The sequence below is a fragment of the Trachemys scripta genome, chromosome 4, assembly GCF_013100865.1.
Source record: "Trachemys scripta elegans isolate TJP31775 chromosome 4, CAS_Tse_1.0, whole genome shotgun sequence".
NCBI classification, from domain to species: domain Eukaryota; kingdom Metazoa; phylum Chordata; order Testudines; family Emydidae; genus Trachemys; species Trachemys scripta.
This window is the reverse complement of record NC_048301.1, coordinates 24,029,023-24,055,712: the sequence shown is the minus strand read 5'-3', so window position 1 is coordinate 24,055,712 and position 26,690 is coordinate 24,029,023. Positions and strand designations below refer to the sequence as shown.

The 26,690-nt window shown below is 41.4% G+C and overlaps 1 protein-coding gene across 2 annotated transcripts in view; it reads left to right on the top strand.

The window, feature by feature from the left end:
* YY1 (YY1 transcription factor) overlaps window positions 1-26,690 on the top strand; it is a 41,103-nt gene that overhangs the window by 7,952 nt on the left and 6,461 nt on the right. For both annotated transcript variants that reach the window (XM_034767988.1, XM_034767989.1), the window contains exons 2-3: window positions 11,761-11,923; window positions 23,061-23,121. In XM_034767988.1, coding sequence (XP_034623879.1) covers window positions 11,761-11,923; window positions 23,061-23,121 — 224 coding nt within the window. The remainder of the gene's footprint in view (window positions 1-11,760; window positions 11,924-23,060; window positions 23,122-26,690) is intronic.

Sequence of the window (26,690 nt, the reverse complement as noted above, 5' to 3'; positions counted from 1 at the left end):
CCCCCCCCCCGGGGAGGGGCCGGGGAGGGCATGTTGACTGCCTGTGGAAGCAGTGTGGGGCCAGGGCAGGCAGGTAGCCTGCCTTAGCGGCAGCCCCACTACACCACTGGACTTTTAGCAGCCAGAGATCGTGATCAACTGGGAGTCTCCAGGATCGACCAGTTGGTCGCAATTGACCGGTTGGTGACCACTGCTGTTGAGCAATATAAATTAACAGCACATGCCATTTTCCAGTGCTATTAAAGTGACTGATAAACCAGTGTTGTTAAATTTAGGGCTCATATCTTTCCTTCAAATGAGCATTGCCATACATCTTCTAAAACCATGCATGTATAGTAATCTATTAGATGTGAGCCAGTGTACCTAAGAAGGTGAGTATTTAGTTTTGTTGTATGGTTAAGTCAGTTGCAGCATGTTGTTGGTAACCATTTAGGCTTTCCATAAAAGTGCTCTAATGTCTCCTTTTGTATTCTGCTGTATCAGAACTTGACAAACACAAGGTCGGTTTTAAATAAAATGTTAGTTTGAAAACAGTAATGCTTTATGGCGGTTCTTCAAGCTAACTTCAGCTTTGCATCTGGAAAGCTTTCTGACTTACTTCCTTTCATACATGTGGAAGTACAATGTACAATGATCTCTGATCTGTTAAATATTTCTTCAAATATTTGAAAATTACTATAATCTCTTCAAGCGTATTCCTACACGGCGCAGCCTCTCTGCACTGTCTATAGTTTATCTCCCAACGTATCCGTTGGGTGCCATTCATGATCAGAGAAAATCGTGTGTGGGGTGAATGGTACTGTTTGTTTTAGTGAGGAAAAGGCCCTGATTCTCTTATAAATTGGGAAAATTCTGCAATTTTTGTGGCACAAGAATGCACACTTGTTTTTTATAACTAGATCTGTTGCTTTTTGTTATACCTGTTTTCTGTTGCTGGTGTCAGACCTCACTGTATTTAAAATATATACTGTAATAGCACCCAGAGGCCGCAGTCTGGATCGGAGCTTTGTTATGATAGGGGCTATGCAAACAGTTTTGTTTTTTCCTTTCTATAATGAGTCAAGTTGCCTCTCTCTCTTCCCCTCTGTGTTCTTGATGTTTCCCTGACACCTTACAACTTTTATTTTCTGGCAATGTGTATTCTGTTTTCTCTCCACTCTAGTCCTATCCTCCTGTCTCATTCCAAAACTTAACCACTACCATGCTGTTTATCCGATCAGTCTCCTTCCATCTACCACGCATTCACTCAGTCACCTAGAGGGCTTGGGAATTTTATCAGATGCCTTGTAGCCAGAGGTTTAAACCTATGAGCCAAAGACTGATAAAGAATATGACCAGGGGCTCTCTCACCAAGCTATTGCATCTAGAGTCCTCCCTCCACTGGGTGGAAAGGAGAGGATGTCAGGATTTCTACCGTAAGGTGCTGTTTCTGGACTGTGGTTGATCGCAGTCTTTCATACTAGCATTTGGCTAAAAGGTGCCTGATAAATTTGAAGTGGTAGCAAGGAGAAGGAATAACTAGGTACTTCCTGGTTGTAGGGAGAATGGGTTGAGGAAATGAGATTCTACGTCTCCCTCCTCCCCAGCGTCATAGCTATCTCTGCCACCACTCTCCCAGCTTCGATTTGAGTCCTTGTCTTCGATGAATAAGGCCAGTGCTGGGTTCTGGATAGTAGCAGTAAAAACTTACAAAACCTCAGTCAGATTGCGCTCTTACTGAAGCTTGTCAAAGCTCTGAGCAGCACTGGAGCTCTTTGCAAACTGGGGAAGACAGTACTGAAATTGTGGCTCCAGAAAGAGTTGTTGTTTTAAACACTAAGCTTAGAACAGTAGGGCCTGGTTTACGCACACTGCATGGATTCAACTAAATTAGCATCTAAATTGTAACTTACTTCTGTGAGGCCTCTTAAAACAGGATTGAGTGGCTAAAATTGATTTAGCTTAATTTGGTAATACCACAAAAGAGTTGCATTGATTCAGTTAAATTGTGCAATTTCTGTGAGTAGACCAGTCCTAAGCTATCCCCCTCAGCTGTTGAGCATTGCGTTAAAAAAACAAAAACACACTTTTGAGTGTCATGCTCAGACAGGAGTTGACACAAATTTTACTCCTGGGAGAATTCTGTGCCTGTGCAGAATTCATGCCTGGCCCCCCCCCCCCCCATTTTTTTTCCCTCCTCTGCAGCATATAGATTCTACTGGAGAGGTGCTGCAGTTACACCTTTCGCCCACCAGGGGTTGCTATGGTGCCAGAAGAGATGGCAGCCAGTGAGCGGAGAGGAACAGGGAAAGACGGCGTTCCTCACAGATGGGACAGAGCAGGGCACATGGGGCTGCTGGGGAGGGGGTGTCACAGACTGGGGTACAGAAGGGCTAGTGGGGGGACAGACTGGGGTGTGGGCTCAGGAGCTGGGGGGGTGACAGTATTCAGCCAGGAGTTGAATGGGAGGGGACTGCAGGGACACATGGGGGATGGGGCAGATGATCTGCCTGACTGAATGGGATAGGCTAGGGGTTAGCCAGGATCTGCATGGGCGAGGCTTCCCAACTCCCTACCAATCCACCACCACCACCAAAATAACACGATATTTCTCCAACCCACACCCAACAGCCCTCCAGGTTCATTCCAAAGGCTCCTTCCCTCTCCCTCTACCCCTGACTCCCCCAAGCCTTTGCTTCTGAGGAAAGCAGGAAATACGTTACTGTTTTGTAGTTTAATATAGAACTTCAAGTAATTTATTTAATGTGCCACGTTAGGAATCTATTTGTAAAAAAAACATTTCCTGGTTTTTTTGGGGGGGAGGAGGGGAGGTGATCTGTATTGTTACAGACATACTTGCTGACAGGTACTTTGAAATAAATTATCAAACTAATTGAAACTGGCGTGGTTATATTGTGTGATTTTTTTGACAAATAAAATATGCAGAATTTTTAATTTTGTCATAGAATACCCCCCAAGATGTAGTAGTCTGAGCGGGCCAAAATACATGAACTATAAAAATTCTATTCTTGATAATTTTATGGTTCCATCTCAATGAGCTTCCTGAGTTTTATTTTGAGATTTTATGCTGAAGTTAGGGGGTGGGTCATTCAAGGTCATTTTAAGATTATGCTCAGCCTCACATCACAGCATTTGGGGGTTTTGACTTCTGACTTTTGTGGGTTGTTTTTCCCTTTCCAGCATCTAGTGCTGTCTGTCATTAGGAGTACAGGAACTGCCATACTCACCAGACCAGACATCTAATTCAGGAAGGTGCCTGACTCATACTTTAGGAAGGTGCAGAAATCTCCAGGTAATGGACAACTATGGAATAAGATGCTTATCAGAGAACTTATTCCCAGTTGAAGCAAGTAGTGATTGGCCTGTACCCTCAAGCAGAGAACAATAACCTTTTTTAATCCTAATTCATAAAACATGGATCTTTTGGGGAATCTTTAAGTATTAATCTGCTGTTGAATTTGTGACAGTTTCACAGACTAACTGTACACTGTAAATATTTTCTTTCCCCTGTTTTAAATGTAATGTCTTTCAGTGGTGAGGGTAAATCTCACATTTGTAACATTATTTTAAATACCTATCAAGTTGCTTCTCACTTGGTTGTTTCTAAACTAGAGTCCTAGTCTTTCAGTTTTTAGTCAACTTTTTTTAGTTTTAAATAGATGATTAAAATAACTAACTATAATGCATAATTAACATATAGGAGAAAGTGTTTTTTTGTTAAGGATTCAGTTAAAGATTTGTGCCTTGCGATTAAAATGAGAGCACACACCCCATAAGTCCTGTAGCAAAACAAAAGATCAGACTTCACGTTCCTGATCTTTCAAAGGGGGAGAAAACTTTTCAGAACTCCTGCATACATCATAAAGAATCAGATACAAATCTAGCTTAAAAAATCCTTTTCAGATGGTTCCTTTTCATATTTATTGTGGTTGCAGCATCCTGCACAGTGCTGAAAGGTTAGGATCCCATAGGCTGTATATGTTGTGAGGAGTTGCTGTTTCTATGGTCAGGAAGAGGTTAAGCAACCCAGTGAAATACAGAAAAAAATGTTTTTTCTTTTTGTTTTTGCCATTTTCCATTGGAAATTGGAGTTCTTCTTAAGCTTCAAGTAGCTTTAAAAAGCTTTGTGCCATCTCCGTGCTTGAGGTAGCAGTTATTAAAATTGGGTTGGAATGGAGATGGGGAGCTAAGGCATGAAGTTGATTAGAATGACTTAAGTTAAAGTTTGTATTTTTTCAACTGCCACAGTTGGAAATGAATTGAGGCTACCACTGTGTAGGTGGGCACCCCATCTTTCCAGTGGTGGGTAGCATTCATTTCTAGCTCTGGCAGACAGAGAAAAAGTGCCTTAAATCTGGTGTGGATTGTTTGGACAAGTGCAGTACTCTTTTGGTACCAATCCAGGACTTAGTATAGGAAATCTCACACTGGTCTAAGGTTAATTTTCAATCCCTCATTAATAGATGGTGCATGTGAATGAGGTGAAGAACACATCTTCAGCATTTGCTTAGTAGCTGAAGTTGTTCTGCTTTGCTTAATGCTACTTTATTGGCTTAGTTCTTTAAAATAAAATCTTGGTGCTTTTACTCTGTTACAAGGGGTGTGTGTGAGCATAGACATGTGCACAAAAATACTACTTTTGGTGCCTTACACACATGCTCTGCTCTTTATTGCCACTCTCCCTCCATTTTTTGACCTCCCATTTACTTTTTTGACCAGGTGGCCTTCAAGATCAGCCCTAGATGGAGTGTAACAAAACACTATCTGGAGGTGACAAATGTTTGAACTGTTGTTGCTTGGCTAGGGAGGAGCAGACTGGTCGCCTCAAACCAGTGAGGTTTCTGGCTACTGCTGCAACGTGTGTGTTGGAATAATAAGTGGTGTAAGAACTTTTGTGCAAGGTGGACTGCATACTACCTTGATCGCTTATAGGTAGTCCACCTTAATGGAGGATGAAGTCACAGTACCGACCAGTTCCAAGATCCTCACACTGCAGCTTTCTTCTCCTTTGCACTGGATGTTTGTTGACATGGAGAGGTAATCTAAGTGTCATTGTCATGTTTCGTGGTGGCCTCACATAAATGTTGAAGTCAAATCATGACAAGATCAATATGTACAGCACTTGATCAATTCATGCATCATCTAGTGATCTGATACCATCAGGTTGGGTGACCTGGGCATAGAAGAACCCTGTTCACAATATGTGCAATGCACATAAAACAACCAAACAGTCAATTAGGTAATCAGTAGATGAGGCAGAATGGAACTTGTAACGAGAGGTTTGGCACATAACTAGAGAATTTAGCAAGCTAGCAACAATTCTTTTTTCCAAACATAATAACTAAGACGACGTTTTGCCAGAAGAGATCAGTGAGCAGTGGACACATGTGCTGTACCAGTTCTGCCACAGAAATCTGCTTGTATGCCTTTTAACCATTCTTGCCATTGTCCAGGACAATGCAGAAAGTCAGCATGTTGCAGGAGATTGTGATTCTGATGGCAAGGCTTGAAGAGACCATTACTATTGGCAGAGGGTCCTGTGTATTCCCCAGCCACTGAATTCATTCTTTATCACAGAATTTTATTCCAGAATTTTAACTTTTTTAAAACAAACATTCTAACTTTGTGATTATGAAGATAACATTGAAAAGGTTAATTGAGCATAAGGTGATGGAATGTTGTCTTCCCGACTTTACAGAAGGCCTGAAACAATAACTCTTAGATGCATGCTGCCCTGCATCTCAATCAGGAGATTCAAAGACTGCAAAATTTGTGGCATCCTGGGGATTGGTGGGGGAAGTAGGGATGTAAGAATTTGGCATTTAATGAACCAAGAAACCAGCGACTTTCTGTTCATGTCCTCTTAGGAGTTGCCTGCAGATCCTTACGTTCTCCAGTTTTCCCAGAAGTGGGATTTATTTGAATTACAGTATATTCTCCCTGCTCTGTAATCGATGGAGCCAGATAACAGGGCTCTGGAAAAACCCTTCATTTCCATGACCTGTTATTTAATGGAGATCCAAACAAAAATACTGACTGCAGAAGTTAAGGGTTCTTTTCATGGCACTTGGGAGTGTTTGCTATAGAATTTTGTCCTATTGCGCCACAGAGTACTGAGGACCCTAATTATTGAACCTAATAAACATGACCATTTCCACTGTTGCTACCAAACTGGTTGGCTGCCACTTGACAAGATATTTGGACAGGGTAATCTCTACCCTTTCACTTTCCACATAAAATCCAACAACAGAATCCTTGTAATGTCACTGTAACTTAAAGTCTGGCATACACAGTGGAGTTGCACCCAAATCAGTAAAATACGTTGCATGATAGGGGGTGTCTTCACAACACAGTTAGCTTGAGCATAACTTGAGTTACTATTGTGAACACCTTCATGATAGTGCCACTAGGAGTTTGAAGGTGCCTAGCTTAAGATGTGTATCACACACATCCACCGTACTGGAAATGTCCAGTAGGAAAAACTTCCACTTTAGAGAGGATGTTTTGATAAAGCTCCATATCTGATGTGTCCTCAACAGAGACTCAGGATTCCACTTTGTGTTGTCTACATCATGCTACACGTCCTCTTGCAAGGTCTCTTTTGGTTCTCTTAAAGGCAGTATCTCTGTGTGCCCTCTGTCAGTTTTTTTGTTTTTGTGCTTTTGTTAGCAGTCATGTCAGCCAGATGAGTATTGGAACTAGATACTCTCTCCTTAGAGTGCTGGTAGTGCATTTTTCATGCTGATAAAGTGGTTCTTGGGGACAAACCTGGCATTCATCCATGAAGTCAATTCTAGAGTCCATAAATCACAGGAGATAGCACACACTAGTCCTGTCCCATGTTATCATTGAAAAAGCTGTGGCACACCTGGTATATGGACACTGTGCTAAAGATATGTTTAGTCAGATGCAGAGTGTTGAGGAAAATAAAGTAATCTGGGCTCTCATATGGCTGTAAGGGACAAAAGTCTTGAAGCCTAAAATATCTAGGTGCATCAGCTGGTGTCTGAGATACAAGGCATAGATTGTCTTCACCCATGCCAAATACTGTAGAGCTAGTTGGTCCTATTGGGATCCAGGATGTGGATTAGCCTAGCCCGGGTATGAGGCTCATTGGTGCTTTACTCACCTGTGTGGTACTAGGACTTCTGGGGGCATATCCCATGGTTCTTTATGCTGCAGTAAATTAAGCTGCTATATGCATCTTTCCCAGTGAATTGTGGGGGATCTCTTCTGTCTTTCTGGACATGGTCAGCAGGGTGGGGAGTGGCAAGGTCCCTTCTGACCCTGTATATGTCTGATTCTGTGAAGACATTGGGGGACTATCAGCACTAAGGTAGTTTAGCCTGCATTCTTACTACAAGTGGTGAGTTACCTGTCAGACTGAAAGCCTGACTTGGGCTTTTGCCTACGGCCCCACGTGAGCCAGTTAGCAAAGGTTGAAAGCACCAGTAACTTTGGGTGAAAGAGTTGTGTGTGTGGAAAGGATTGTGGTTAGAGGCAATCTCTGAGTAAGAACCATGGCTGACAGAGAGAGACCCTGACAGCAGTAACGGGCTCTTTGGAAATGTATGCTTCCTAAGAAGAAAGCTCCCAAACAGCTACCTGGTGGTCTTGTTCATTTACTTGTAAAGTACTTCATAATAGAGGTGCAAGCCTGATCTGTTGCTGTCTTGGGGAGGGTATTGAATGCTGTAGTCAGTGTCTCAGTAACTGCTTTATGCATAGTTGTTTTAATTTTACATTGGAAAATTTTCTCACTCTAGGATACATGCTGATGAAATTCCATTGTAAAAACTATAGAAACTACTGTGCTGAAAAACATTTACTGCTTACCTGCCAAAAGGAAAATTTTGGGTAAGATCCACAGATAGTGTTTTTTGTTTTGGTTTGGTTTGTTTTTTGTTAGCCCTGTGACTAAAAGAAGGGATCGCTGTTTGCTAGGTACCAAAACAAAGTTTTCATGCTTTGTGGTAGGGCTTCTCATAGTTACTAGTGTTTTACTCAGTAATTTACTCATGTAGAACATGGTTTTTCAACATATTTGTGGGAAATGATCTTGGTTGGCAGGCTCTTCAGAAGGAGAGGCATAACATTGAGGTAGTCTCTGACAGTTCTGAATTCTTACAGCTTTGGGGGAAGTAAGCATTATAGAATCTGTGGCTCTTGCTACTAGGAGAAAGGATACTCTTTAGGAATATACCTATACAATTTTCTTATTGACTAGCTCATATGATATGAGGCTGAAAGTGAAAACTAACCTCTGTCTCTTGTAAATATCACCAAACTCAGATTGGAAGTTGGGAAAGGGTATAGAATTAGCTAAATAAGAGAGGCTATCAAAACTCCTTCTGCTCCAAGGATTCAGGAGGTATAAAACTTAATTCAGAAATACAGAACTATAAACTTCCTAGAAATTTTATGTTTCTACCTGTCATAAATGTCAATTAATGCTGTTCATAGGCTACTAAACATTTGGAAGAACATATTGTTAAGCGTGAGGCTTCTGCATTTATAATACCTTCCTAAATTAGAGTGGTGGCTTCTTTTGTAGGTGCTGGAAAACATATATGTTAAACATTTTGTACTTTCACTTTTAAATGTAAACAGTATTTTCAGCAGTTATTAGAGAAAGAAAGATGGAGAATCTGTAATATGAAGACTAGGAAGACTTTCTAGGTATTTTGTTCAATACATATATTAGAGCTTTCTCTTTATAACTCTTTAACACACATTTTCATTTTGTTAGAAAAGTGTTTCATTTTTCACCATGAAACATTTAAGTGAAGTGTTGTTTGAGCTGGTAGATCAGATTAAACTTCAAACTAGCAGTAACAATTCTAGAAATAGTGGCATAGTTTAAAAGCAGGCATTACAAATTGGTGAGAGTTGTCATGTTGGTATTTTTAAACACACAGATAAAAGAGAAACTTCCTACAATGCAGGTCTTTTAGTACTCTTTTCTCTTCTCTACCTTACTGAACAATGGTAGTTTGATACTTTCTGCATTTTATTGTGTTTCTGTAACATAAAGATAGAACTAGCCTGGGTTAGTATGCGCTAGTTATTCTTTTTCCTTTTTCCTTCTTGTTCACTGTAGTCCTCCTTCCCCACTCCTGCCCCATCTAGTACATTTTCTTTCTACTTTCTTTGCCTTGCCTTTTCTTAAAACTGGGGGAGCTGTATTTGCCCTCTCTTATGCCGAGTCTTTGCTCTTTACTGTTGCATTATAAAGTGGGAATTGATATCTTTCTGGTGTGGCTCTGGAGCTCACTCATGGGACAAAAGTGGCTTGACAAAGCTACCCTAAATAAGCAGGGTAGTGGAAGTAGGATTATACTAGCAAGGAGGTTATTTCTAACACTATACTTAGTGGGCAGGTCTACACTATAGCAGGAATTGATGCTCTGAGATCGAGTCACTGGCGGTCGATTTAGCCGGTCTAATAAAGACCCACCAAATAGACTGAAGGTCACTCTCCAGTCGACTCCTGTACTCTACCCCCAACAAGAAGGCCTGGTCTACACTGGGGTGGGGGTGAGGGGGGGTATCTGTGTAAGATACGTAACTTTAGCTACGGGGATACCGTAGCTGAAGTCGACATATCTTATTCTGACTTACCTCCCGTCCTCACGGCGTGGGATCGACGGCCGTGGCTTCCCTGTCGACTCCTCTACCGCCACTCGCTCCGGTGGAGTTCTGGAGTCGACGGGGAACGCATTCGGGGATTGATATATCGCGTCTTAATGAGACGCGATGTATTGATCCCCGATAAATCGATCGCTACGTGCTGATACGGCGGGTAGTCTGGACGTATCCGAAGAGTAAGGTAAGTCGACGGGAGATTTTCTCCCATCAACCCCCCACAGTGTAGACCCCACAGTAACTCGACCTAAGGTATGTCGACTCCAGCTACATTATTGATGTGGCTGGAGTTGCGTAGTGTAGGTCGACTTACCACAGTAGTGTAGACATAGCCACTGTGAGCTGTGGTAGAGACACTATGAACAGAGTAAAGCTGCCCCATACCTGCTAACATCATACCTGATGTTTCATTACTCTGATCCTCACTGTGTTTTTGGAAGGCTCCTTATGGATGGGAGAAAGAGAGATGGCTCTCTGAGTCTTTCTCCCAGCAGCGAAACACTCTGAGGTGAATACTTCCTAAGGCCTCTCCACACTGAAGAGAGCTATTAGCCAGCTCCCCCTGCTGGATCAGGGGCATTAAAACATCAGTAGAGAGAAACCAGTATCTTCACCACTTCAGCAGGCTTGGGGGTGGGTGTTGAGCAGCAGCACCAGGGACTCCTCCCTGCTCCCAGGCCTGGTGGGAACAGGGAATTGAAAGGAGGACCTGCAGAGCTGGTAGAGAGGAATACTTCCTAATCAGCTTTCTGATCAAAGGTCTGAGTGATCCCTGTCCTTTGTTTACACAGTGGTATAGGGAAGTGGGAGCACAGTTTGATGTCCATGCTGGAAGAGGAAGCCCCTCAGCATGTGCAGGAGATTTCATTGGCTATCCTTTGCTCTCATGTTGTGTGATTAGGAAGGCAGCCAACAGAGTTGTCTCCACTGATTCATGCATTTTCCTTGTAGTACCTGTATGAAGGTCTGAAAACTGTAGTTTATAGGAAAAAACCCTAGAGTTGGCAGGACTGATGCCAAAGTAGACAGTAAAGATATCCCGTTTAGGCCATGTTTACACTACAGCAGCACAGCATAGTCCAGCAGTTCTCAAACTGTGGGTTGGGACCCCAAAGTCGTTCAGGACCCCATTTTAATGGGGTCGCCAAGGCCAGCATTAGACTTGCTGGGACTCAGGGCTGAAGCTGAAGCCTGAGCTCCACCCTCACCCCAGGCAACAGGGCTTGGGCTCCCTGCCTCCCACCCCCCCGTGTCATATAGTACCTTTGTTGTCAGAAGAGGGTCCTGATGCAATGAAGTTTGAGAACCCATGGCGTAGGCGCTTCCTATATTGATGGAAGGGGTTTTTCCATAGCTGTATGTAATCTACCTCTCTGAGAGGCAATAACTAGGTTGATGGAGGAAGTCTTCTGTTGATCTAGCTGCAGCTACTGTGGGGATAGGGTCAACCTAAACAGGTTACACATGGTGCAAAACTTTTCATAGCCCTGAGCAATGTAGCTAGGTTGACCTAAGTTTTAGGTGTAGACTAGTCCTACGGTAGACAAATTGGGGTTTGCTGCAGGGAAACAGGTCAGGAATAGGGAGGTAGATGTGTTTTTTGTCTTCCATGATCATCTACATATCTATTGGCTCTGGCTACTAAAATCCTCCACCACATCTTCAGTATTTTGCCTTCAAAGGTGATCTGTGGAGGTGCAATGTGCTTTTACCTAGGTCACCAGACATTTGAGTATTGTGGCATACCTGTTTCCTTTTTTTTTTTAAATACTTTTGCACATTCCGAGGTCCACCAGTTAAATGTATGCTTCATCTCTAGGATTTTCTACTAGATCTGTATACACATCTAATTAAAAAGTGTGTGCATATGTTCACCGTGCCTCAGAAAATGTGTATTGTGGTTTTTTATAACTTGTGGAGCTGATTCCTGTTAACTCCTTACCAGTAGCATAGGCATCTAGAAGTGCACTGAGATTGGTTGGAGAACTTTAGAATTTTACTTGTAGCAATAGCTAATTTGCATTGAAATATTGGCCATGCAAGATGCCTAAAGATAGTATTCATGGTGTGTGATTTAATATATGTAAACATCCAGGGTAATTTTATCTATTTCAGATGATAAAAAAGACATTGACCATGAAACAGTGGTGGAAGAACAGATCATTGGCGAGAACTCTCCACCTGATTACTCAGAGTACATGACAGGAAAGAAACTTCCTCCTGGAGGAATACCTGGCATTGACCTTTCAGACCCCAAGCAGCTAGCTGAATTTGCTAGGTAAGTCACAAAAGAGCATCTGTTAAATCTAAAATGACTATCATTCCATTGTTTTCTTAAATAAAACCTTCAAAAAACATGAATACTAGTTGTCAAATTACTTTTGCTGTTCCATTGTGACCTATATTACTTCACGTAAAGAGCCTGTGAAACAAGCAGTTAAAAGTAACAGGAACTTGGGTCTTTATAACACAGTATTCTCAATATTTTGTTTCCATTTCCCAAATGCTATAGTCTTTTTTAAAATATTTGATTTTATCAATGCCAGATAATTTTTTTACTCTTTAGTTTTTGTGGCAGACAGGAATCAGATACCTTGAGAAGTTACAGCTTTACACATGTCCTTACTATTGCTGTTTTGAAAGATTACCCGGGACTAAAAATGCATTTGAGTGAGAGGTGGCTACTTCCTTGTTAAATTTGACAAATCAAACGTGCTGCACTCAAAAGTTGTCCAGTACAATAAGAACAGGCCAGTAGTGTTCAGTATGAAGATCTAGTTATTAACTTTATTTTCATTCTTGACCACCTCAAAACCCCTATCAATGTTTGTGGGTTCTACAACTTGCTCCACTATATCAAATTTAGTTTTCAACAGTTGAGAAACTGTACAAAACCAATCTGTTGATCCTTTTTTTCCTTAGTAATGGAAAATATCTTTTGTATTGTTTATCGCAAAAAACCTTAACGTAAAAAAAAAATGGTAAAAGTTGCATAGTCAGCACTTAAAAGTTTAGGAAACATCAGTTCAGGTTGCCTGTACAATCTTAACTTGGCCCATTGTGCATATGCATTATGATACAGCATCTAATTACATGATCACTCACTGGTTGAGTGTGTAGGCATCCTTAATTCTGGCATTTCCTAAACTTTGGGCATTTGAGTAATCTTGTTTTTAAAACTGAAATATTAGCCCATGTGGTATGGTACCACATGATTTGTTGGCAAGGCTTGGGGAACATTAGATCCACAGCCCAGATTTCTACTACTTGAGACAAGAGCGAAATTAGTAGCAGTAGTCAGCTGTTACCTCTGTATGGGCCAGCCACTGGAAGGGGAAGAGATGTACAATAGAACCTCAGAGTTACAAACACCAGCGTCATGAACTGACCAGTCAACCACATACCTCATTTGGAACCGGAAGTACACAACCAGGCAGCAGCAGAGACCATCAAAAAAAAAAAGCAAGTACAGTACAGTGTTAAACGTAAACTACTAAAAAAAAAATGGAAAGCAGCATTTTTCTTCTGCATAGTAAAGCTTCAAAGTTGCATTAAGTCAATTTCAATTGTAAACTTTTGAAAGAACCGTAACGTTTTGTTCAGTTACGAACAATCTCTGTTCCCAAGGTGTTTATAACTGAGTTTCTACTGTAACTTCTGCCAGTGGGATTCACAGCTGTTTGCTAGACCGCAGGGGAATACTGGGTTCCATTCCAGGTTTTGGTGGGGAGTGTACATAGACCCTTCTGTCTCTGCTCCCTCTGCTCCTGTTCCCCTTCCATAGTCTACCTCTGCTGTTGTCATCCCCTTATGTTGCTTAGGTGCTAGCAGAGTAGCACTGAGAAAACCGTATACAGTCTTCCTGCTGTTGTTTCTGGTATCAAAGTGGCTCCCCAGCAGCTGGGAGGACCAACTGTGGGGAAAAACGTTTGTCTCCATGGTGCGTCATCCTCAAATTTTGAGCATGCCCCATGTGCCATTCAGCTGGCCTGTAGGAACTGTGTGGCAATAGAGTATGCTCAGTGCATATAAAATCTGACTGTAAGGCTGCCAGCTTCTACCAGCCTTTACCGAAAATATGAAAACTGCAATTTCTCCCCCTCCCTCCCTCCCAAATTCTTATATGTTGGCCAAATTTGTGCAGGCTTTCACAAGGATAGCAAAAGGTACATTGCTGACAGGATTGGAGCATGGACTTGAAATATGATAGTCAAAATGTGGAGGTACTGGAGCGTCTCAAATGGTGGTAAGAATTTTTTAATATGGGCAAAAATATATATTTTTCCCTGTCCTGATGCTAGTGTCAGGAAGGAGTTAAAATTCAGCCAGGAAAAAAAAACAAAAAAAAAACTGTTAAAAATCAAGGATATAGTTAGCATTGTTCTTTCTTACTGATGAACTGACCACCCTCAAAGCCCCCAGCTTTCTATAAGCACTCATCCCTACCCCTCCCCACTCCAGATCTTCGCCCCGAAAGTAGTCACAAATAACTGATGTAATCAAAATGGGTCTATAAGTATGTATTGTTCCTACTGTTATCTTTGTTAAAAGTTCTTTTTCTTTATAACAATGTTTGCCCCTATAAATACAAAATAAATACAAATAAATTAATAAAATGTATATAACTGGCCACTATGGCACCATATTTTTAAAGCTGCTTGTCAGTCTTCCCGATACTGTAAATAAACCCCCTTCAATATAATCTCTGCTTGCCAAATTCTTAGGCAAAAAAATTTTTTTTTAAGACTAGGCAATGTTTCAACTGTGGGATTTATTTATTTATTTTTTGGGAAAAAAATTCCAGTAAGTCAGCCTGCAGCAGACATGAAAAACTTCAGCCTGAACATTAACTATAGGTGGTTTCATCTGTGTGGCTTATAATATTTCATAACAACTTATGAAGTATTGGTGTATATACTCCTACATTTGCTATCGGTCATAATAAACTAATTTCAAAAAATAAGATTACATTACAAGAAAAACACTTGCTTTGATCTTAACTTATGTCAGCATTATCTAGAATTTTTGTCAAAGCAAGTTTAGTTCTGTATGCTATCCCGCATATACATATTGCTGTGGGTTGCATCCATCAGGCTAGTATCTGGGTGTTCATTTGTTTTAAAATGAATTTAAATGTTTGGTTTTGTTGTGCTACTTTATAACGGAGTGTGGTTACCTGCTACAGAATATATTTAATGCTCTTCTAAATTTTTTTTAATGTGAATTATTCCTGCAAATACTGGATGTTGCTATGCTGTGGCTTGTCTGACTACTCAAACTGTTCTCTTACTGATGAATTGTCTGTCAAGGTTAGTTTTGAGGTTTTTAGCTTTAACTGGCACTTGGCTTCTGTTGGGTCTTTTTACTAAAAAATAATAATGTACTGCATGTGTTACCTTACAGAGAAAAAGAGACTTCTAAGCAAATATTGATAATGTTTTCAAATTATTTTTTTTGCTATCCTAGAATTTTTAGCAAGTATCATTATAAATCAACAGGTAAATTAAGTTTTTGAGCACACAATTGCTATTCAGATATTCCTTGAAGTCACTTATGTTTTTACAGTTATTCCATCTGTTTTTATACTGGAGCCATTCCTGTGGTATCTGAACACCTTAGGAATGCTGTCAAAATTGACAAGCCTCAAACTTGAATTACCAACCATTATGTGTTCATCACATTCAGGAAAACCCAATCATGTCACCGCCTGCTGTTATGATTGTGTTGCATATGAAGAATAGGATGGACAAAAACCTTCCTAAAACAGTGAACGCTTAGAGGTTTTCAGTCAGTAGAGCATCACTTTCAAGAAATCCCTTCTTTTTGTTACCGCCTTTGCAGTTGTGTTATAAAGTTTATAGGGCCAGTTTTAGAGAGAACTAGTGACCATGTGTATAATTCAGTTTTATAAAACTATGGTGGATGGCACAGTAAATAAGTTCTAATCTTCTGATGCCCATACATTGCTGTTTAGTCCTGTTTGTGTTTGGGTCAATGGAGGGTGGGGGCAGAAATCAACTTGAATGATGCAGGATCAAGCTCTAATTTTCCCTTGGTTAAAGTTTACTACTGATTCAGTTTTTACCTTGATTAAGATACTCAAGTACAAGGAAAGGGAACTGTGATTCCGGAACAGGGAGAGAATAAAAAGTGAGATAATTGAAATTTGACAATTGATTAGGGCATATTAAGGGCTTGGCAGCTTGTTTTTGCTACAGTAGCAAATGGTCATATTTAGTGTGTGGTTTCTCAGTTATAGTGACTTAAGGAGTTCTAAAATTTTACTCATCTAGTAATACTTTGAAAGTGACAGTGAACTTGAAATCCAGTCAGTTTAAAGAATTGATGAAGTAATTTATGGTACCAAATCTACCCCAGTCCCATTGGCAGTTTTCATGGTTTAACAATCTAGTCATATTTTACTAGCTTTAAAAATGCGTTTTCTCTTCCTTGTTACTGTGTACAAACTTAAAGGGGAAATGGGAAAACGGGCTAGACAATGTTATGTAGGGCTGCTGTGGTTGCCTCCGTTCCTTAAATTGATAGGAGGATGTGCAGTAGTGATTTGCAGAAATCACCTTACCAAGCTCACTATTGAGGCATCTTATTGATCCTCAAGAACGAAGTTCTGAGGCTAAGGTTCATTTCCAAACCCACAGGCAGCTGTGGGTCAGTTTACACTATAGGTGCCCTTGGGTAACGTAGCAGAATTTTTTTCATGCTTATCTGTAATACATTCTGCTACTCAAGCCTTTATGTTGGGTTTGCAGTCATGTTTAGTAGTCCACTTCAGACAAACTTCCAGTATTTAGGACATTCTCCTATCACTTTTTTTAAAGATGCCATTTCACTCACACTCTCTCTCACACTCTCTCTCTCAAAATCTAATCTCTGTTGAGAGCATGTGTTGCTGTTACAGCGAGTAGCCAGATGGTCCCTTAAAAGGCATTTGCCCTATAGCTTGTGGTGGTGGTGGTGATGGTTCTTCCTTTGTCTCTGATGTATGGAGCTGGAATATTGGACCCTTGTTTAAACCTTTCAGGCATAGCTGTACTAGTTCCTGCAAGTAGTTCATAATTTCTAAAATAGCTGAAAATATTGTACACCTCTACCCCGATATAACGCGGTCCTCGGGAGCCGAAAAATCTCACTGTATTATAGGTGAGACAGTGTTACATCAGGGTAGGGAGAGGAACCGCTCCCCGCCCCAGCTCACCTCTGCTCTGCCTCCTCCCTGAGCACGCCGCCGCTCCACTTCTCCCTCTCTTCCAGGCTTACTGCACCAATCAGCTGTTTGGCCCGGCAAGTCGGCGGGAGGGAAGGGGAAGAAGCAGAGCAGTGGTGGCATGCTCAGGGGAGGAGGCAGAGGTTAGCTGGGGCGGGGCGCGGTTCCTCTGCACCCCCCCCCTTACTTGCTGCGGCCCCCCTGCCCCAGCTCACCTCCGCTTCGCCCCCTCCCAGGCTTGCCGTGCCAATTAGCTGTTTGTCGCGGCAAGCCTGGGAGGGAGGAGAAGCAGAGCTGCGGTGCACTTATGGGAGGAGGCGGAGGTGAGCTGGGGCGGGGGGAACCATAGCAAGTAACGCAGGCGCAGAGGAATCGCTTACTGTAACACAAATTTGGATATAACTAGGTAAAGCAGCCCCATCTCCCGGAGCGCTGCTTTACCGCGTTATATCCAAATTCACGTTATATAGGACCGCATTATATCGGAGTAGAGATGTATATAACAAGTTACATCAGAATAGTGTGATCTGTTGGGTAGTACTAGTCAGTTAAAGCATATTCTGACATGAATGGATGCATAAACTTTAGTTGTCCATGTCACTTCCAAATCTTTATACAGGGTTTATGAAGAGTGCTGGCATTATTTGTGTTAAACAGGACCAGAAAATATAAATAACTATATACCTCAAACAGTGTGACTGATTTTTTTTTTTTTTTCTCTTCAGTTTGCTTATTACAGGCCAACAATTGTGTTTGGGGATTTAAAATTTAAAATGTGAATGATTTTAAGCTCTTTAAATGGTCTACTATTTAATAGATACACTCCTATAGATTTTATGTCTTTGCATGGGATTGGGAGAGTCCCTTTAAACGAAAGACTAAAATGGAGCATTTTCTAAATTTGGTGTTAAGCGAAACTTATGTTGAAGTATAAAAATTCCATGATTGGTACTAGAACCTAGTGGAAGTACACAGTACCTGTAATTTTGGCAGTTATGAACAGTGGTGGCTTATTTTTTCCCTTTTCTTTAAAAAAATAAATACATTTACTTAAACTTTTTAAAAGTTGGCCTCTGATTTTTTTTTTTTTTTTTTCTAAGCACTGTTTGTGGCTGAACTGCTTAGAAACAACAAAAGTACAAACTAAGAAAGAGGAAGTAAAATGTGAAGAAAGAAAAAGGGGAAAATATAACGGGTGGGAAGTTGCCACAGCCCTGAGTCTTAGTCATAACGTTCTTCCTTGTTTAGCTTCTCCCTTTTTTCCTTTTGGCCCGTCTGTTCTTTCATTCACACTTTTCTCCACTTCTGCATGCTGTCCAAGCAGTAATCCTCTTCCTCTCCTGCATCCCCTTCACGCCTCCCTAGTGCACTCATTGAATGAGGGCCAGTAGTGGCAACTCTCCTTGCAGTTGACCCCATCTCCCAGAATTGATAGAGCAAAGGAGGGGGAACTATTTTAGCCATTGGTCATGTCAACTTCTGCCACCAACTGAAGTGCTCTAGACACTCCATCCCTGGAATGAGGGCAGGCCTACACTACAGAATTACTTTGCTACAATTACATTGATCAGGGGTGTGAATTTTTCACACCTCTGAGTGATGTACTTATAGCGACCTAAGCGCCAGTGTAGATAGCGCTATGTCAGCGGGAGCGCTTCTCTTGACCACATAGCTACTGCTTCTCGTGGAGGTGGACTAACTTCGCTAACAGGAGAATTCTCTCCCATTGATGTAGAGTCTTCATGAAAGCGCTACAGTGGCACAGCTGCATTGGTGCAGCTGTGCTGATGCAGTTTTAAGTGTAAACCTGCCCTAAGTCTCCTAGGTTAATAGCCTTAAAGACATTTGTGATTGTTATGCTTGAGTGGGGTTTTTCCCTCACAAAAATGGCGCAATTGTACATTCTCTTCAAAATAAGGTACCTTGTTCTGCTCAACTGTGTGAGAATGTGGCCTTCACAGTGCAAAACATGAATTGTTTTCTCTACTTGCAACAGAAATAATTGCATTTTCCAGAGCCTTGAATTGAAGGAGAAATTCTTATTCCATTTTATTGCAACTTGCTCTACCTTACTGTGACCCAACTGTGCTAAAACACTAACTAGAACACCAGGAATAAAAAGTCTTTAAAGATCATAGATTGTATTAGGGCAGCTTTGTACCACTCTCGTGGTGCAAAATTTAAAAATGACTTCTTAAAGACCCAAATCTCCTTTTTCTAATAAATTAATAAAGTTTAAGTTCTTCTTGCAGTAGCAATTGTCTACTAGGATTCCACTCCTGGTGAACACATGCTCTAGGTACACAAGGTCAGGTTCTTTTGGCCAGCAATGTCTGATGGGGACATGTAAGGACATCTAGGGCACAGACACCCCTTCTTAGGGCCTAAAGGGCAGAGCAGGCCCAACCTCAGTTCTTCTTACCACCCGCAGCAGTGGCTTGCCTACTTCTCTGAGCACTATGCTGTTTTTAGTGTTGATAGTTAGTCTTATTGCCCCAGTGCAATCCGTGCACATATAGATTCCTTATTTTATGCATGTTCTGTTTCTTAGGCTAGACTACCACCTCAGGGACTCTAGAAGAATAATAGAAGCAAAATCTTCATGGTTTAAAACCTGTCTTAATGTGAAGCTTCAGTGCCACTTAGTCATACACTCTAGGTGCCCATTTAGTTTGAGGAAACATTCCTAAGTGGTGTACTGAATGTTGCTCATTTTCAAGTGGACTCAAAAGTTTGAGGATCTCACTTAAAATTGTTCCTCTTGAAGCACTCAAGGCAAGCCCCCTTGGACACAGCTAGACCTCATTTGCCTGGTCATTCCCTGTGCATGAGTTCCCTGGTGAGCCCAGAGTCCATGCCAAGCTCTTGAGCTTCATCGACCAAGAGGCGTGGTCATCTGCCTTCATTCCAGCTTCTGAGGGCTCGGAAGAAGCAGTGCTCCAGAGCTGACCCAAGGTATAGATACCTTAAGTCTTTTGCCTTGACCCATAAGTCTGATTCATTTCTAGCTCAACAATCAAAGGGCAGTCAACAGCCTGAGAGGGGTCCCTTTGGCACCTTGGTACTGACTTTTAAGAGAGTTTTGGCAATAACCACTAAAGCTATGGATTGCATCTCTGTTGGAACCAATCCTTTATCACTCAGGGCTCCTGTTCAGGTAACCTCACAAATGTGTTCCTGAGTGTCCAGTGGATTGATACTTATTGGGTCAGTACCCCGGTGATGTTTTTTTTTTTTTTTTTTTCCCCAATCTGTGTGCCCAGTACCACAGTCTCCTCTCTTTGAGAGCTTGAAGTTGGTGATGACTAATCCACGTTGGCCAAGTACTTTTTGAAGTGGTGACATAAATGCACTCAAGACAGTGTTTTTGAGCCATACCCTACATTTGGCAGTAAAGCTTGACTGCTCTGTCCATTCATCAACACATCAAGAAGACTTGCAAAATCCATGGGCATTAGTGTTGCTACCTTATGGACAGCTACCAGTTCCCTAATGATTGCACCTGCTTAATGCTGTGAAGCATCTTAGGGCTCCAGCTGTCATTGTGACAAGTTGGACTCGGTGATCAATTCGGTCCTGCATATCATCAATGGTACAACCCAGACAACTCCAGCTTCCAACATTCCAATCCTAGTTGGCATTGCTTCCCCAGTAATTGGGCATAAGGCAAGGCCCTGGACGCATTACTGTGCGCAGCCAACTATCAAGACAGCTTACTTCATAAAATCCATATCAGAAACACTTGCTAAAGTGTTTTCTGAAATAGTTGACCCCATCAGACAACCTTTCTAAGGAACAGTGGCAACAGGTAGTGCAGGACTATATTTTGGAGCAGTGGTGCATTTCTTGGCAGTTAGACAACTCAGATCTATGTTTCCTAGGCTCTCAGGATAAGCTCTCTCAAGACCTTCAGAATAACCATATGAACCAAAAGATCCTTCTTTGTTACAATGGGATGTATTATGGTCACAGTCCGTTTTACTTGCATCTTTATCATTGGGTCTTCCTGAGCTTCCTGTCCTGCTCCTGTGGAGCTCAAGAACTGTGTGCTACTTGGTTAAAGAATGCCCTCTTCACCATATTGATGGTGGGTGGATGCACTTAGAGTGGCTACATCTCATACCCATGCTAGAATCTAATTCATTGTTTGTGTCATCAGAAGCCATATACCAGAAGAAGGAAAAGCATCAGCTACCAAGTTGTTGGTATAGCAGGTCAGGAAGATATCTCTGGTACTGAATTAACCCACTGCCCACTTAGGGAGAGCATAACAGACCCAGGGCACTCCTGACAGGATGACCCCTGTCTTGGAAGCCATGTATTCCTTGTCTGCATCCCTACTGGGGCACAATAGGGACGACTCCTTCCATTACTTTTGGGTTGTACAATGCAAGTCAGAAATGGATCTGTAATCGACAGCAGTATATGACCTAGGGCTCATAGGGAATATCCTTCCTGATTTTACACGCACACACCCCCATGTGTCCCTCAATCCAGTATCCATACCCATATCGGCTCTGGCTTGACTGGACACCCATGGGAGTGCAGCTGTATTCATGCAAGCCTGAGTAATCTGCCTCCTTGTGGATTAGATACTGCTGCCCAAAGAGGCAGTATAAACTAACAAGTCAAGTCAACTAGTGCAGCCTTAGAGCCTCAAAGTATCAGGAGGAAAGTGATGAATGCTACAAGGGGAAGAATGAAGGAGTAAATTAACGTTGTCTTTAGCTGATGACTTCAAGGCATTCCAGGACCTCATCAGATCTATGGCAGAGACTCGAGATACACCTCTGGAAGTGGTGCAGGAGAAACCTTTCAAACTCCTGCACATTTTACACACTTCCATTGCTGGCAGGCTCGTCTTGCTTATAAATGAGGATCAGCCCACAAAAGACCTGCGACGTGCTAGCTTCCATTTTGGCCACATCCAAGGGGGCTGACAGGAGATTCCACATCCCTTCCAAAAAACTTGGAGTACTTTTATTCCCACTCAGAATCAAAGTTGTTTCTGGAAGCTGTGGTCCAAGAGAGATCAAAGTGGCAGGAGTCTCCCAAATCTATATCTAAGGGGACAAATATTTAATGTTGGCCTCTTCAATCTAGCAGAGAAAAGTATAACATGATCCAATGGCTGGAAGTTGATGTTGGACAATTCAGACTGGAAAGAAGATGTAAATTTTTAACAATCTCAAAAATTGTGGTGGATTCTCCATCACTGGCAATTTTTAAAATCATGATTGTATGTTTTTCTAAAAGATAAGCGCTAGGAATGATGTTGGGGAAGTTCTGTGGCCTGTTATCAGATGGTCAGGCTAGATAATCCCAGTGGTCCCTTCATCCAATGTTTCAAGTTCAGAATGGTGACTCTGACCTCTATAGTTCCCTCATTAGATCCCTCAAGACTGTTTTGTGGTTCTCAATCTGCAAGATGCCTATTTTCAGATATCCATTCATCTGGCCCACAAGAAACTTTTTGGATTCCTTGTGGAAACATCTCTCTATCAGTACAGGTCCTGTGCTCTCTCCATAGCTCTGCACTTTCACTATAGAGATTACAATACAGTACTTGTATTTTTTCAATTCACCTCATACTGTTTCTTTTTATCTTTTTTACAGTGCAAATATTTGTAATAAAAAATAGAGCATTGTACACTTCGAGTTCATGTTGTAATTGAAATCAGGATATTTGGAAATGTAGAAAAAATCCAAAAATATTTATAATAAATTTAAATCGGTATTCTGTTTAACATTGCATTTAAAACTGCGATTAATAGCAACTATTTTTAATCTAGTTTTGTTAGTCGCTTGTTAACGGCGATTAATTGACAGCCTTACTTTAAATGTACAGTGTTCTGTATCTGAAAGATACTTATGTAAAGATCTTCAGTTTTTAAAGTTTGTGTTGTATGGACTAAACTGCTTTTCCAAAATGCAAAAATATACTGTTACTGTATTTTTATATATATCTATATCCTCCCTACAACATTAAACTCCAAGTGCAGTCGATGTGTATGTAACTTGCAGAATTTTTTTTAATAGTAAAGCAAACAGTTTCCGATGAAGTGGGCTTTCACCCACGAAAGCTTATGCTCCAATACATCTGTTAGTCTTAAAGGTGCCATAGGACTCTGAGTTTTAGGAAGGTTGCTTCTGCACACTTACCAGTGTTTTCTTCTTTTGTTTTTGTAAGAATGAAGCCACGAAAAATTAAAGAAGATGATGCTCCAAGAACGATAGCATGTCCTCACAAAGTAAGTGAAACTCTCAGAACTTAAAGCATTTCAGTGGTCAGTCACTTGTGGAACTGAATTTTGGGTGGCTCACTTTTTTTCTGTTAGGGAAGGATTAAGCTGAATATTTGTATTAAAGCTAAATATAGAGGCCTATTACTTTAAATACAGTTGCCTCTTTAGGTGCTTTCCAGATGCTAAAAGATTTCCTCAACTCTCCCTACAAACTGTGAATGTCCTAACACAAAAGGGAACCTTGTTTGCATGTATGGTGATCATAGGAGTGCGGCAAGACCCTTTGTCCCTGTAATGTAATTTTCCGTCTGATTACATGAAATCCTCGTTAATCCTCTAGACTCCACCCGAACTATATTCCTTTAAATTTCTGTACTGCTTTTGTCTCACACCTGGGCTCATGATATTGAGAACTTGGAGGCTCATTGGAGAACTTCATTCAGTAAAGATCAAGGATATGTGTATGTTGCAGCTGGGAACTAGCCTCCCAGCTCAGGTACGCAGATTTGTGCTAGAAATAGCTGCGTGGGCATTGTGGCACTGGCAGAGGCTCAGGCTAGGTACCTGAGATCAAGCTTCTCTTAGGGGAATTCTGTGCCATTGCACAGTGCAGCCATTTTCAGAAATTAATGTTGTGCACGCAGAATTTCCCTTTTTCCTCATAGAAATGAACTGCAGAGATGTTGGCCGCCACTAGAGGCCACTGGACCCAGCACAAGGCTAGGGGGAAGAGGAGGGAACTGGAGGGTTCCCAATAGCTGCAGTTGTCAGCATGCCCTGAAGGAAGGAGGTGGCAGCATGCAAGTCTTGGACCCAGCATCAGGCTGTTTCTCCCTCTGGTCTCGGGGGAGTGGGAGTGTGTTGGGGGGGGGGAAAGGGGAAGTGGGGGGGGAGAGTGTGTGTGGGGGGGCTGGAAAGGGGAAGTGTGGGGGGGGGGGGGGGGGGGGGGGTGGGGGGTGGGGCGGGGGGGGAGGGGGGGGGGGGGGGGGGGGGGGAGAGGGGGAGTGTGAGTGTCTGGCCCCCTGGCTCGGCTCTGGGAGGGAAGGGTGCAGAAGAACTGGGTTGTCGTAGGGGTTTCTTTAACACTCTACTTGTGGAGGAATTTTTGACATGTATTTTGAAATAAATTACCAAATAATTCAAACTGGCATGATTATATAGTGGTGTTTTTGACAAAATCTGCAGAATTTTAAAATATTGTGCGCATAATTCCCCCAGGAGTAGCTCAAGCCCACCCTGGCGCCAAGCTTGTCTGGCTAGTGTGAGCCTCTGCCAGTGCCACAATGTCCACACAGCTATTTCTATCACATTAGTGTGGGCCCCTCTAGCACAAGTCTCTGTCCAAGCTGTACGGCTGGCTCCCAGCTGCAATGTAGATAAACCCCTAGACCAGTGGCTCAACCTTTCCAGACTACTGTACCACTTTCAAGAGTTTGATTTGTCTTGTGTACTCCCCGAGTTTCACCTCACTTAAAAACGTACAAAATGAGACACAAAAATACAAGTGTCACAGCACTCTATTACTGAAAAATTGCTTACTTTCTCATTTTTACCATATAATAAAATCAATTGGAATATTAATATTGTACTTACATTTCAGTGTATAGTATACAAAGCAGTATAAACAAATCGTTGTCTATGAAATTTTAGTTTGTACTGACTTCACTAGTGCTTTTTATGTAGCCTGTTGTAAAACTAAGCAAATATCTAGATGAGTTGATGAACTCCCGGAAGACCTCTGAGTATCCCCAGATGTACATGTACCCCTGGTTGAGAACCACTGCCCTAGACAATTTAATCATCAGATCTTTTCTGCGGTCACTACTTAAATAAAGGAGAGCACTCTGGTCCCTTCTCTTATGGTTCTACCATACACTGTTGTTGCAATATCTTGTCCATGGTAATTTAGAATACTTATTTGATGGCATGAACCTGTTCTGAAAACTATCCAAAGTGTATTCCTGAGATCTAGGTGTACCCAGCCTTGATATGAAGTCATTATAGGTTGTGGGGCTTGGTTTCTAGTTAGGGTAAGCCTAAGAATACTTGCCTATGCAGATATTTAATAGTGCACATTACAGATCAGGAACATAGACAGATTTGTTCCTTACTAGCCTTGAGCCCGAGCATCTACTCTGGGAACATTGAGCTCCTGTTCAGGGGCTCTATATTTTTCAGGATGTAGGTTCACCTTTCCTTAAAGTTGTACTTGGAGACCCAGAGTTAAATTATTCTTCCTCTGAGGAGAGATGTTTGTTCTTCACAACTTTATACTTCTGATAAACCATTATATTGTCTACGTTAAGTGGGAGAAGAAAAATAATGCTTCCTTATTGCTTCTCTTCCACTCCCCAAAAGTTCCTTTATCCGTGTAGAGCAGTGGTTCCCAAACTGGGGTTCGTGAACCCCTGGGGGTTCACGAAATGTTACAGGGGGTTCTCAGGAAAAAATTCCCTAATGGCGGACAGAGCTGTCCCTAGGGACTTCAGACAGCACAGGGCCAGCAGCCTGAAGCCCTTGGACTTCCAAGAGCTAAGCAGATCAAAGCAAGTATATCTATCATACTGAGGAGATTTAAACTTCAAGACTCCTTATAAGAAATGGAAAAGGAAGGTGGATATTTTTTGCTGTTTTAAAAATTAAATAGGCAGGTAGTATTGTTTTTAAAATTATTATGAAGAACAAATTTAAGCTTTGTTGTAACGTGCGTTGTTTGCCTGGACTACTCAAGACCTGAATGCTTATGTAGGAGGAACTCTTTGAGTTGGCTTCTTAAATACCTTCATGCTGTTTCAAATCTGATACTCCTTGATGAAACATAGGAGCTTTGTCTTATAACAGGCTTATTCAAAGTGATACAAGCTACAGAAGTGAGATCTTGGAAGAGTGTTGCCATTTTCATAATGTAATAATAATAGTGTAATTATAAATAATAATTCATAATTAATAGTGTGTAATAAGCATGTAATAAAAACAAATTTTATATTTCCAAGATCACTGCTTTTATAATTTATACTCAGGTAAAGGAGAAAATCCCTGGAAATATTCGTTTTTAGGAAGGGGTTCGCGAGACTTGACATTTTAGTGAAAGGGGTTGTTAAATTTTGGGAACCACTGGTGTAGAGGTAACTCTTAGGACAACTTTGTTACTTCTGTGTAACCAAGAAATACCTCTTAAGACTTCCCTTCTCCTTTCCACTGAGTAGTTGGGATTTTAAAATCAATATAAATAGTTTTTTTTTCATGCCACCCATTTGTGAAGTTTAACTTTTGAATAAAGACAAGGAAATCTTGAAGCCTGTTAGTCAAAGGGATTGTGAAGCCTGTGGGGAAAACTTTTTTTATTTAGAAGTGGTGGCTCCTTGGTTTTTCAGAATTTAAGACATATTCAGATACAGTTATTGCCAGTTTGGCAGAAGTAACTCCCAAAGAGGAAGCCTACACATTTGCAGATTGGAAGGTGGATCACTCAATCAGTTGCGGTTTTCAAACTTGTACTCCATGTAGTTGTATGGTACTACAAGTTCTGAGTTATTTTCATGTACACTTCAAAATTCATATGGGATCTGAAACTC